At 42.0% G+C, this 13,001-nt stretch overlaps 1 protein-coding gene across 1 annotated transcript in view; it reads right to left on the minus strand.

Moving 5' to 3' along the window:
• Positions 1-13,001, minus strand: part of ATP13A4 (ATPase 13A4) — a 181,574-nt gene that overhangs the window by 11,641 nt on the left and 156,932 nt on the right. The window contains exons 24-29 of the mRNA XM_077290335.1: positions 12,634-12,730; positions 11,140-11,212; positions 9,857-10,031; positions 7,261-7,427; positions 1,627-1,715; positions 857-937 (exon numbers count right to left, since the gene is read on the minus strand). Of these exons, the coding sequence (XP_077146450.1) occupies positions 857-937; positions 1,627-1,715; positions 7,261-7,427; positions 9,857-10,031; positions 11,140-11,212; positions 12,634-12,730 (682 nt within the window). The remainder of the gene's footprint in view (positions 1-856; positions 938-1,626; positions 1,716-7,260; positions 7,428-9,856; positions 10,032-11,139; positions 11,213-12,633; positions 12,731-13,001) is intronic.

Here is a 13,001-nt window from a genome sequence, read left to right on the forward strand (position 1 = left end):
ATGGGTGTGTCTCATGGGATATAACGAGACTGTTGTTTGGTCACATGGTATCTGTGTTGGAAGGTTCTTGAAGAGGGCAGTTTTTCCTGGAAGCACATGGAGGAGGTCATGTGCCTGCAGAGTCAGTGACGGTTATCTGAGCTGGGGGAAGACACCGTCCTTCAGAGAGTCTCATCTCCCGAGATCTTGGTGCCGAAATCTTCATCTGCGCATGCGCTGCCCCCGGCGCCCATTTTCTCGGAGTCCACTGCACAGTAAACCATGGAACTGCGGGTGATCTGGCCTTTCACAAAATGTCGGCAGAGCCCCCCACAGCATAGGACACCCGTAGCGGCATGCCGCACATCGGAACACCCCCTCATCCCAGCCTGCGGCCTGCAGCATCACCCTACTCCTGCCTCCTCCAGCAGCGACCCTGGGACCCCGCTTCACTGCAGACACCACCCCTGGTAAGCAATAAGATGCATGGATTATAAGAAGCACCAGTATTTTATTTAAAAAAAAAATCCTATTTTTCTCCTCAAAATTTGGGGTGCGGCTTATAATCCGAAAAATAAGGTAATTATCCTGACGATTAGAGACCACAGATTTGCGTCCCCTGACAAATTGGTGGCAGCGGTGGTACCTGCGAGATTCCCCTTCCTGTAAACCCTGACAAATTGGTGACAGTGATGGGATCTCCCCGGTGCGCTCCTTGACAATTATTTATTTTACACAACAGCGGACAGACATTTCTTTTTTAAATATCTGAATATTTGTAGATTTGCTTTGTCAAAAGGTAAAATGACAAATCTACATATTAATCTTTCAAGTGATGACATTTCACATTTAGACCACGGCTTAGCTTGTTACTTACCTCAGAAACATATGAAAGTGCTACTATAATAAGCAGCATAATTATTATAGAACCTCTCCACAGGAGGGGGGTACATACAAGCTGTAAGAAAAGGAAAAAATATTACATTCCATTCATCACAAATAGATTACAATGAAACGTAAGCAACTAAAGAATGTGGAACTGCAGGTGACCCTGACACAAAGCAGTAGGCAAGAAATGAACAGAAAAACAAGAACTTAGATTTTAAATATTACATAGATTGAAAACAAGACATGGAACAATCAAGTTCAACCTTTCTCCACCACCAACCTTTCTCTAGATTCTCTATCACTAGATTATTTATAACCCACAATGCCATTTGTTGTGAGAAAAGCATTCAGCCCCTTTTTTTAAATGCTGTTATAGTGCCTGCCATTACAACTTCTTGGGGTCAGCATTCCTTAGTGTGACTGCTCTAACTGTAAAGAACCCTTTCCAATTTAGCTGCTGGAATAACCTTTCCTCCAGAGATAATGATTGCCCTCTGGTCTCTTTGTATTGACCACACATGTGTTTATACATAGGAAAAAGCCTCAGGAGAGATCTCAATTATAAGGCAAAGAAGCCCAGCTTTTCCAACCTGTCATCATATGATAGGCCTTCCATCCCTTGTAATAATCTAGCTGGCTGCCCTTTAAACTTACTCCAATTTCCCAACATCCTTTTTGAAATGCGGAGCCCAAAACTGGATCTAATATTTTAGATGTGGCCTTACAAGAGATTTATAGAGTTGTAATAATAGTACTTACTTCCATAGCTGTATATAAATTAGAAATGTTTGCAAATAGTAGAAAAAGACACACTGCAAACTGGACTAAAATCACAATAACAAAAATATCTGGAAAAAAAAGAGAAAAAGAATACTACATCACCAGCAATTATTTCCTAATCAATTAAATTACATTCCCTGCAAGGATTCAAAACCCAGCTTTAGTCACATTGGGGGTATGTTCAAAGATTTCAGATTTGCTGTGGAAATTTCTGCAGGCAAGTCCACAGTGGAAGATCCATGCAATGTTACTTCCTAGAGGCCTACAGCAGAATCTTTTTAAGAAATAAGAACAATAAGATTACCTGAGTTTATATGTCAGTCTTGGTACATCCTAGCCGCCTGTGGTGAAGTTTCATCCCATGTGACCACAACAGCTTTTGATTCGCTGTAGCAGTCACATGGGATGAAATGTCACCAGGAATGGTCAGGATACCCAAAGCCAGAATAGAAGCCTTGCAAGGACCTGAAAATCGTCAAAAGGTGATTTGTTTTCGTTCTTATTCGGGACTTTTATTTTATTTTGCTGAATATTTTAGGATAACCTGCTGCATGTAAGATCAAACATCACCATAGGATGCACAGAAGATGCCATAGTAACCTTGCTAGAACCTTAAAATTCAGCAAAGTATCATTTGTTTATCCGTAACTTGCATTTTTTGCTGCAGATCAGATGGTAATCTGTTGCAAATTGCTGTCTTGTGGATTTTGACTTCCCAATTGAACTTAAAAGGTAATCTGTCACCACTAACTATTTATATGTGCATCAGAAACAACAACTCAGGTCCAGATACCATAATCACAAATTGGTCCTGCCAGGATTACCCAGAACCAATTGGGATAGTACCCTGAGATACTTCCTATTCACTATAACAACCTCAAAATGAAGTATAATAACTCACAAACTCATAAAAATGAAATAATTTATTAAACACTTAAACATACAAAACAAAATCCATATACGAATAATATTATTATACTGCAGAGTTCTTTAAATATTGGGTAAAGGTGCATCAAAGAAACACACTAAATGTCACATAATGAAGAAGTAGGAGGGCATAGTCACATACAAACTGAATCCCAGTAGTCACTAATTTTAGCTCATCTGACTACCCATATCGTTGCAGGGATCCACTACTGCACTATACTACCAAACAGACAATTCAACGGTCCAGTGACCCAAAGTTTCGCACGTGCAGTAAGGACTATTGGTCCCATGGTAAAATCTTACCCTTCTCCTTCTCCATAGTGCCAACACACGCCCCTACACGCGTTTCGCCCACTGCTTCGTCTGGGGGCCCGCATGGTGTCTCTGTCTCCAACATCCTGCATTTATAGTCCTCCATACCGCTAATTAGCGGCGCATGCCTATGACAAGAACGGGTGCCTGTTACCGCATCATCCCATGCGTCATTGACGTTATCCGGGATTTCCCGGTGACCTGCACCGCCATGTTGGCGCATGGGATGATGCGGTAACAGGCGCCCGTTCTTGTCATAGGCATGCGCCGCTAATTAGCGGTATGGAGGACTATAAATGCAGGATGTTGGAGACAGAGACACCATGCGGGCCCCCAGACGAAGCAGTGGGCGAAACGCACGTAGGGGCGTGTGTTGGCACTATGGAGAAGGGTAAGATTTTACCATGGGACCAATAGTCCTTACTGCACGTGTGAAACTTTGGGTCACTGGACCGTTGAATTGTCTGTTTGGTAGTATAGTGCAGTAGTGGATCCCTGCAACGATATGGGTAGTCAGATGAGCTAAAATTAGTGACTACTGGGATTCAGTTTGTATGTGACTATGCCCTCCTACTTCTTCATTATGTGACATTTAGTGTGTTTCTTTGATGCACCTTTACCCAATATTTAAAGAACTCTGCAGTATAATAATATTATTCGTATATGGATTTTGTTTTGTATGTTTAGGTGTTTAATAAATTATTTCATTTTTATGAGTTTGTGAGTTATTATACTTCATTTTGAGGTTGTTATATTTATATGAGCATGTAGCTCTTTCAAGTCCAGAAATACCTTTAAATGGCCAGTCCATTCCTCCATTTCTGAGAAATCAGCATTTGGATTGAAATGCCAATGAAGATAAAGTGCTAATGTAGATCTGAAGCCTTTGTCACTCCAGCTCTATTCCTCGTCCAGTGCTGTCAGTCAAGCAGGAGGAGGCGGTGCTGGGCGGGGAACAGATCTGGTGTGACAAATGTGGCGCCCCTGGGTCCTGGTCGTCGCAGTAATGTTGCTTTCCTCCCTGGGAGAGTGATACTACGTTCAGAGGCAAGGAAGGATAACTACATGCAGGTATCACAAACATGCAACACATTTCATACTCCAGGCCACAGAGGGTCCACGGAGCTGTGCATGCCCTCAGAGCTGCAGCTCCCAGAAAGGGACATTTTGAAGGCAGAACTGTATTGCAGTGGGCGTGAGGGAAGACAAAGGAGAGAATACCAGAAGGGACCCAGCCCTGAACAGGCTGCCTCCTTCTGAGGCGCAGAACACCCGTAGCCGGAACACCGAGGTAGTAAGGACCTCTACGCCTTACTTCAAAGACCGGCAGGACAGCTAATTGCACGTTACCTGTCCGCACCTACACCCAGGAGGCACGGTGATACCCCACAGATCCAGGTTATAAACAGGCTCAAGTCACCAGTCATACGGGTTTTTTGTCCTATCCTATACGGGGGACAGAGAGAGAGACACTACATCTGTGGGGACCTTATTTGAAGCTTATGCAACAAGGGACTACACCACTACAGCATAAGGGAAGGCTATTGATTTCCACCTGGACAAGGGGACTCTGGACTTGCCTTTGAATCAACCGGACTCTGCCTGCCCTGTGGTCTGGTGCCTGGGACTGTGGATGCTGAAGTCTTCAGTAAAGGTAAAGAGACTGCAACCTAGTGTCCTCGTTCTTCACTGCGCCATTCACCATTCACCATCTACACACTGGGAAGCCGTGGGGATAAACTTCACCTGTGGGAAGGTATACCATCTAGCTGCCATAACATCACCCCAGCGGACCCCTAAGCAGCGTCGGTCACCCTGACCGAATACCACAGGTGGCGTCACGAACACAAACTTTATCCCTTAAAAGACCTTTCCCTTTTACACGGACGTCCCAGGGCCACGGACCGGGTCAGCCACCGTGACATCCCCCCCTGTGAACCGCAGGACCCGGTACCGAGTAACCCCTTGCCCTGACGAGGCGCTCCACAAAGGCTTCAGATCTACAATAGCTCTTTAGCCTCATTTGCATATTAATTTAAACACTAATTTCTCAGTAATGAAACGTAGAAACAAATTGAACATGTAAAGGGATCGCTGGACTTGTATTTGGGAGAGCTACATGTGCATATCAGGGGAGAGGATCCTGCTTACGGATTCCTTTTCATGGGGGGGGGGGGGGAGTACTCAATAAAATCACAACAGAAACTGACATGCTGCGGGAAGAAAATGTACACTGTAGGTCAATTCCTGCACAGAAAAAAATCCAATTTACTTTGCTGCTATCGTAAACAATGCCGATTGTCTACCTAAAGATCTGGACGGAAAACCAGCAGTAATTCCATGCACATTCATCACACCAAATAACTATTTATTACAAGTGTTGCAGGTATATATAACAAGCATCACTGAACTAATAGTGTGCAGCAGGGGTATCTTTCTGATGACGATAAAGCAAACTTTTCTCTAGAAAACTTTATCTGTAAGACTTGTAGTGAATTTTAGACACAGATTACAGTCAAGTTGATCTATTTAGCTCCAAATAAGGACCATTTAACCATTTTTCATTATGTGCATTTTATGAAATAACAAGAATCTCCCAGTTGTGGCTTCCTGTAAATACAGACAAATGGTGTTGTGATGAGTGATAATACTATCAACTGGACAAGTGGTAAATTAGGCCATGGAAGGCAAATACTTTTCATCTAAAAATGTACCAGTGAGATCCACCGACACCCGGTACTACCAATACTCCCACTATGAAGGTGTGGAAATACAAATACTTATAACTATTATAGTGTATTTTATACCAGGGCTTCAAAAAATGTCTACTGCCGTTTCATCAAACAGACCAAAACGATATCTGGGCTTTAGGCTGTGTGCCTATGTTGCGTTTTTTATGCATTTCTGCTGCGTTTTTTGTCACAGCGGAAACACATAAAAACGCTTAAAAACCACAATCCCATGCAATCCTATGGGATTCCGCAGTTGCTGTGCCCACGCTGTGGATTTTCCCGCTGCAGAATCGCATAGCGGTAAAATCCGCAGCATGTTCATTATTTCTGCGGAATCGCGGTGATTCCGCAGCCATAGGATTGCATTGAAATGCTCACTTTACGCATGTGGCTATGCCCACCATGCGTAAAGTGAGCGCTTCATGTGCGGATGGTACCCGAGTCTGGAAGAGAGGAGACTCTCCTCCAGGCCCTTGGGAACCATATTTCTGTAAAAAAAAAAAAAAAGAATTAAAATAAAAAATAGGGATATACTTACCTTCTGATGGCCCCTGAAGTCCTCCCGCCTCTCAGCCGTGAACACGGCAGCTTCGGGTCCCAAGGATGCATTGCGCGAATCACCTAAGGCTACTTTCACACTTGCATCGTGTGACGCACGTCGCAATGCGTCGTTTTGGAGAAAAAACGCATCCTGCAAAGTTGCCCGCAGGATGCGTTTTTTCTCCATAGACTTACATTAGCGACGCATTGGGACGGATTGCCACACGTCACATCCGTCGTGCGACAGATGCGTGGTGTTTTGGCGGACCGTCGGCACAAAAAAACATTCCATGTAATGTTTTTTTGTGTGTCGCGTCCGCCATTTTCGACCGCGCATGCGCGGCCGAAACTCCGCCCCCTCCTCCCCGGACTGCAGAATGGGCAGCGGATGCATTGTAAAACTGCATCCGCTGCCCACGTCCTGCAGTTATTTCACAGGTTCCATTGGTACGTCGGTCTGATGCATTGCGACGGCCCGTACTGACGGATGAGTGTGAAAGTAGCCTAAGATGACGTCGCGGTCACGCGAACGTTACATCACAAAGGTCCTTCGCGCAAAGCATCCCTGGGAACGGAACTTACCAGGAGCACCGCAGAGGAGATCGTGGGCCGTCGAAAGGTGAGAATAACCATATTTTTAATTTTTTATTTTTAACATTCTATCTTTTACCATTGATGCTGCATAGGCAGCATCAATAGTAAAAAGTTAGTCACACTTCTCAAGCACTATGCTTGTGTGACCAACTCTTCAATCACTTTTCCAAGTGACAGGGAGTTGCGGAAATGCTGCGGACAATAGCCTTAATCCGCCATGGACGTCCATACTAAAATTAAAAAAAAACTCTCAATTTTAAAATGACTCAAAACAACTCAGTTACGTTGCTAAACCAGAGACTGCTACAGCCTACAGCCATAAAAAGGATTGTGCAGCATATGACCACTTGTATGAACTGCTTCCCCAGCTGCACCTCACCAACAACTAGGATGACCGGTAATCACAATTTGAGAAGCACTGCTATATGTTCTTCAGTTTAATGAATTGTATGCAGTTTTATAAATTCTACAATACGATAACTTCACATAAATACAAATTCTTACTTACAATTGCTATAAATAGGTTGCCTGAACGGTCTCCCTTTAGAGAATACAAAAGCGACAATTAAACAGTTCAAAGTTGCTAACAACCAAACAGTTGTGTTTTCATAACTTTGGTACTCCGTCTTGTTTGAGGTCTCATTGAAGTTACTTCCATTCACAGGCCAGCATGCACTGTGGTAGACAAAAAAATTGTTATTTTGATTTTCTACTGCAAAATGGAATGGTATTGATAAATATATGTATAGAAAGACATTCCAGATACTTCTTAAAACATTGAAAAAACGAATCAAGGAGAGGTGGAGGAGAAAAAAATATATTAACTCTCCAAATGTAGACATTGTCTCAATATGGGTGTGGTGCATGGAGACTCCAGATCAGATTCTGGGCAACAATGGCAATAGAGACAAAAATAAATCCAGCATCCGCAACAAGTGACATTGGTCACCTTATCCTTAGTTCTGTTGAAACACAAGTTGCCTTAAAAAGTCGAAAAAAATCCAGCATCTGCAACAAATGGGTTGACGTATTAAAACATGACTGTTATTGCAACATTAAAACAAGGGACAATTAAAAAGGCATATAGCACAAGAAGGACTAAGAGCGCATAAGCTTGAAACGCGTAGACCTGTGTCCCTGGTCTCTTTACCTTTTTGTGCTATATGCCTTTTTGATTGTCCCTTGTTTTAATGTCTCAATACAAGTGATGTTTTAATACGTCAATCCACTTGTTGGAGATGCTGGATTTTTTTTTACTTCTTAAAACAACTTGTGCTTCAACAGAATAAAGGATCATCTCCCCCAATGTCTTTTATTATGACACCTAAAATTTCAACAGGATGTTTATATTTAGGCTTGGTTTAGTGAAAATTAGCCAAAGATTTATTTGAACTGGTCATATACATACTTAAAAGGGGTGTTCCCATCATCAAGATTCTATCCCACTATGTAGTAGGTGTAGTAATAATATTAGCAAATACCTCCAATTAGAAATGTAGTATAGTTCTTCTGATTTCTATGTCGCTTACCCAATGTGCAGACATTGCAGTAGCTTAGGTATCCATGGTTATTACCACTCATATAGTGACAGTAAGTTGCTAGTGGTCGTAACTAGTGATGGATGAACCCCTGGATCTTCAGGTTCAGCTGTTTCGGATGAACGTTTTAAAAAAAAGTTTGGTTCGGGTACCAGAACAGCACCAGAACCCGAACCAGGACCAGGACACCATTCAGCTGACATCAACCATATAATAATTAACCCCTCTTGCCACAGCTACAGGGCAAGTGGGAAGAGTTGGGTAAAGTGCCAGAATTGGTGCACACAATAGATGCGCCTTTTCTGGGGCGGTTGCAGGCTGCTATTTTCAGGCTGGAGGGGCGTCAAAATGCATGGCCCCTTACCAGCCTGAGAATGCCAGCCCCAGTTGTTTGATTTAGCTTGGCTGATTGTCAAAAATGTGGGGGACCCCACGCCATTTATTTTAAATTATTTATTTAAATATTTAAAAAAAAGGCATGGGAACCCCTCTATTCTTGATAGCCAGCCATAATAAAAGCTGGCAGCTGAGGCTTGCAGCTTGCACCTGTCAACTTTGCCATGCTCGTTATCAAAAATAGAACAGACCCCATGTCATATTTTTATTATTATATATTTATAGCACAGGCTGATGTATACTTCCATCAGTGGCGCCTGCTCTCACTGTTATCAGCGACAGCAGGCACAGGCTGATTTGAGTAGCACTCATATCTGCCGACGCCTCTGTGACCGGCGGTAAACAGCTGCTGACTCATGCAGCTCTCTGACCAGCGGTAATAATCTTATCACTGATCAGAGCAAATTCAGGGTCCATGTCCAAACAGTAGGTGTTAGATATGGACCCCGAACCTGAACTTTACTGTTTGGTTTCTCCCATCACTAGTCGTAACCATGGATGCATACTGCAGTGCCCAGCACATGTAGTAAACGATAATCAGAAGAACTATACTACATTTCTAATTGGAGATATTTGCTAATATCATTATTATTACACCTATTACATAGTGGGATAGGATCTTGGAGACAGGAATATCTCTTTACGGCCCCACACACATTGGATAATAGTAGGCTGCACCTGCTGAAATTTATGTGGGATGGAACTAACCATTTAATATGTATGATGGCCTCTTAAATCTTTCCCATTATACGATAATGATAAGGTGGTTTGAATATAATTGTCTCATCCACTTGTTCTGCAGGCAGGCAAACAATTTCTGGATAAATCTAGCTCTGGCCAAGGCAACATTCATGTTTTGACGTCGAAGGCTGTCGAGTTTGGATTAGGAGACAGTATGTCAGCCCATGAATGGAGATTCGTACTCGGACATGTCAACCCAGCCTTCCTCAATCTTCCCAATAGACAGCATGTGAATATTAGGTGAACATTGCTGTGTATTTTAAGAAACCAAACGAATAGCTGTTGGCCAAACAGCTAACTAAGGAATATGAGTACCTCTAGGACAATAAATTGGTAGGTATTATTTGAAAAACTACTTATTTCCAATGTGAATACAACTCTTTGCTTTTAGATAAAATTTCGGAAATTACTACAGCAACCTTTTCTTACCTATAGATGTTGCTTGAACTGTACCACATCTGCTTTTGAACAATCACAAATCCACATATTTGTAAAATGAGGGTGAGGATAATGTTAAATATTACTGAGAGTAACAGAGGAGGAGAGATCAGTTGGGCTGGTGGTCTATAGGGAGACAGTTTTGGATGGGCATGATTCAAGCTCACTGGAAAAAAAATAAAATGTGTGACGCATGAATAAATGGCAACAATTAAAAAACACCTTAAAAATGAAACATCAACAACATGATTGAGATGCATGTTGTTTGTTTAACCCCTTTGACCTGCCATATAAGATAATAACATCCCCGACAGGTGACAATCCTGTATCTGTCAGCTGTACACTATAGCTGACAACTTGCTGCTCCAGCTACGATCATTGTTGGAACCGACTATGGCCGTATAACCCCTTAATTGCTGCTGTCAATAGTGACTATGGCATCTAGATGGTTAACAGTGTGTGGGGGCTTCCTCTTCAACCTCATTGGCACCCTGAGATCTTGATTGTGTTGTCCTGATGTTTCCCATGGCAGTTCCCGACCAAATAAAGGCCTTAGTGTCTGCTACAGTGGCCTTTTCACAAGTTATCAAAATTTAGGTGCTAAAAATAAACTTTTTCGTTCCTGTCATGCTACTTTGCATTAATTCCTGAAAAGCACGTGAAGGGTTAATGAACTACCCAATAGCAATTTTGAATATGTTGAGGGGTGCAGTTTTCAAAATGGTATCACTTTGGGGGGTTTTGAATTTTTGTAAATTTCCTTGAAAAAATGCTACATTTTTAAACCTTGTAAAATGCTAACAAAATAAGAGAACATTTTACAAATGATGCTGATATAAAGCAGTAATATTTTGGGTGGTATGACTATCTGGATTAAAGGGATAATCATTCAAAGTCTGAAAATTGCAATTTAAAAAAAAAAAATTCAAATTTCTGATATTTTTATAAATAAATGCAAAACATAACCTAAATTTACCATTTTCATAAAGTATAATTTGTCACGAAAAGACAATCTGAAAATCTTTGGGATCTGTTGAAGCGTCCCAGAGTTATTACTACATAAAGAGACACTGGTCAGATATTTTAGAAAAATGGCCCAGTCACTAAGTGGTTAAACTAAAAATGCTAAAATGCATGTGAAGGGAGCCTAAACACAAAACATGCCAACACTAAAATTATTATTAGATTGTATGAATATTGCTAAGGTGATAACTGTATATAATGAACTATTCACACTTCTTCACATATAAGATTCTAAAAGCGCTTCCACTTACTTGTTACACTAATGATCGTAGTTATCGCCAAATCTTGGAAGAGGAATTGGTAGTTTGCATAAGAATTTTTCTGCTGTTTAGATTTTAAAAAAACACACATTTAATTAACCGGAATCAAAGGTAATAACCATTTGAGATATAGTATTGTAAACTGATTTTTATTTAGAACCATTAATAAGCAGGGGCGAGGGGGAGTCGAAGGGGTTCTTTAGCAGGAAATTCTTCCACTGCATGAACTGCAATGTTTTCAGTTACCAGTATACTTTAGCGATAAAATGTGCCCCAATGTCCCGCTGTCAGCATGGATACAGAAGAGGGCTTCTGCTCCCTACTCTCTAACAATGAAGGGATCAAAGGAGGCTGATCATTATTCATTTCAATAGCCAACTCATTCCCTTCCTCGATCTATGCATTGGCTATGACTAAGAAGGGGGCTGGCTTAGCTAATGATATGAGCCAGAAAGCCTCACCCCTTTACAGACCACTGACTATGTGCTGAATTAAGAAATGCTCTACAGTATGTCAAATATAGGCTGGAAATAGACCAGAATCTATTAAAAATGTCCCGAGCTTGGATTGGAATAACAGGCCTGACTGCCGGGTGTCATAACTTGAGTTAACTGCTTCACAGGCATATAAGCACAAGGGCATAACGACCACAGTAGCAGAGACTTGGCTCGCGCGTGCAGGAGGTGGGCACGTACTTCAGCTGGATGTGAGTCCAAGGATGCACATTCAGTTGAAGTGCCTGTGGCTCCCTGCACTGCAATACATGCCTCCAACGAATCAAAGGCGGGCAGCTGATGTCAGTGTGCCAGTGATGAGCGGTGCATAGAAGTATGGCACACTGAAGTCAGCTGCCGCCTACAGAAGAGAACGCCAAGTCAAGGGAGTGGTGGAGGAAGAAGAATCTTTTTTTATTGTTTTCCAAAACAGATGTATATTATACCAGAATGGGGTTTATTATACAAGGACCTGGCCCAGGAAGGGGGTCATTATACAAGGATGTGGGTCATAATAACAGAATGGGGTCCAGGATAGGGGTCATTATACCGGCCAAGAATGGGCCAAGAATGGGAGACATTGTTGTAGGATGGGGGACATTATACCAGGATTGGGACACTGTTACCGTAAGGGGACAGGACAGGGGGCATTATTACAGATAGGAGCCCAGGATGGGGGACATTATTACAGAAGGGACCAGGACAGGGAACATTATTACAGGAAGGTGCCAAGATGGGGACAATATTACACGTCTGTCTTTATATGATCTAAAACGCTACAAAGGCCCTTACATCTCACCAACATTGAGGTTGGGCCCAGGTCCAAATTTTGCATCGGGGCCCATGGGAGATCAATTATGTCATTGTATAAATATGTTTTCTTCAACACTGAATTAATCCTTCTCAATGTTTTTCTAGATTACACTGGTTCTCATGAATGCCCATCTTTACATTATACAGAGAACGTGATGCAATTAGTTAGTAGCCATACCCAGTAAAGTAGCAGCACACCAATATACTGGATCATGCTATAAAGTGCCATGTATTTGAACACACAGAAGGAGGTAACCAGAGCAGCTCTTCCTTCCCTGTAAGAAAAGAAAAGAACAAATCAGTAGAACACAAAGGAAACATATACTTTTCTCATGGGTCAGACAATGAGCCACCTGCTTTGAGAAAAATGAAGAAATGTAGTACAAAACATATATTCTGCAGTTCGGAGGAGACTCTTGTTTAGAAATAAGAGGTTTTGCTGAATACAATTGTCACTTCTTTTTTTATTGAAGGAAATGTAAATTGGTAGGGCATCTATCATAACGAAGTACATCCTTTGCATACCTGTCTATTGACCGAGGAGGT

This window comes from Ranitomeya variabilis, chromosome 2 (genome assembly GCF_051348905.1).
Source record: "Ranitomeya variabilis isolate aRanVar5 chromosome 2, aRanVar5.hap1, whole genome shotgun sequence".
NCBI lineage: Eukaryota > Metazoa > Chordata > Amphibia > Anura > Dendrobatidae > Ranitomeya > Ranitomeya variabilis.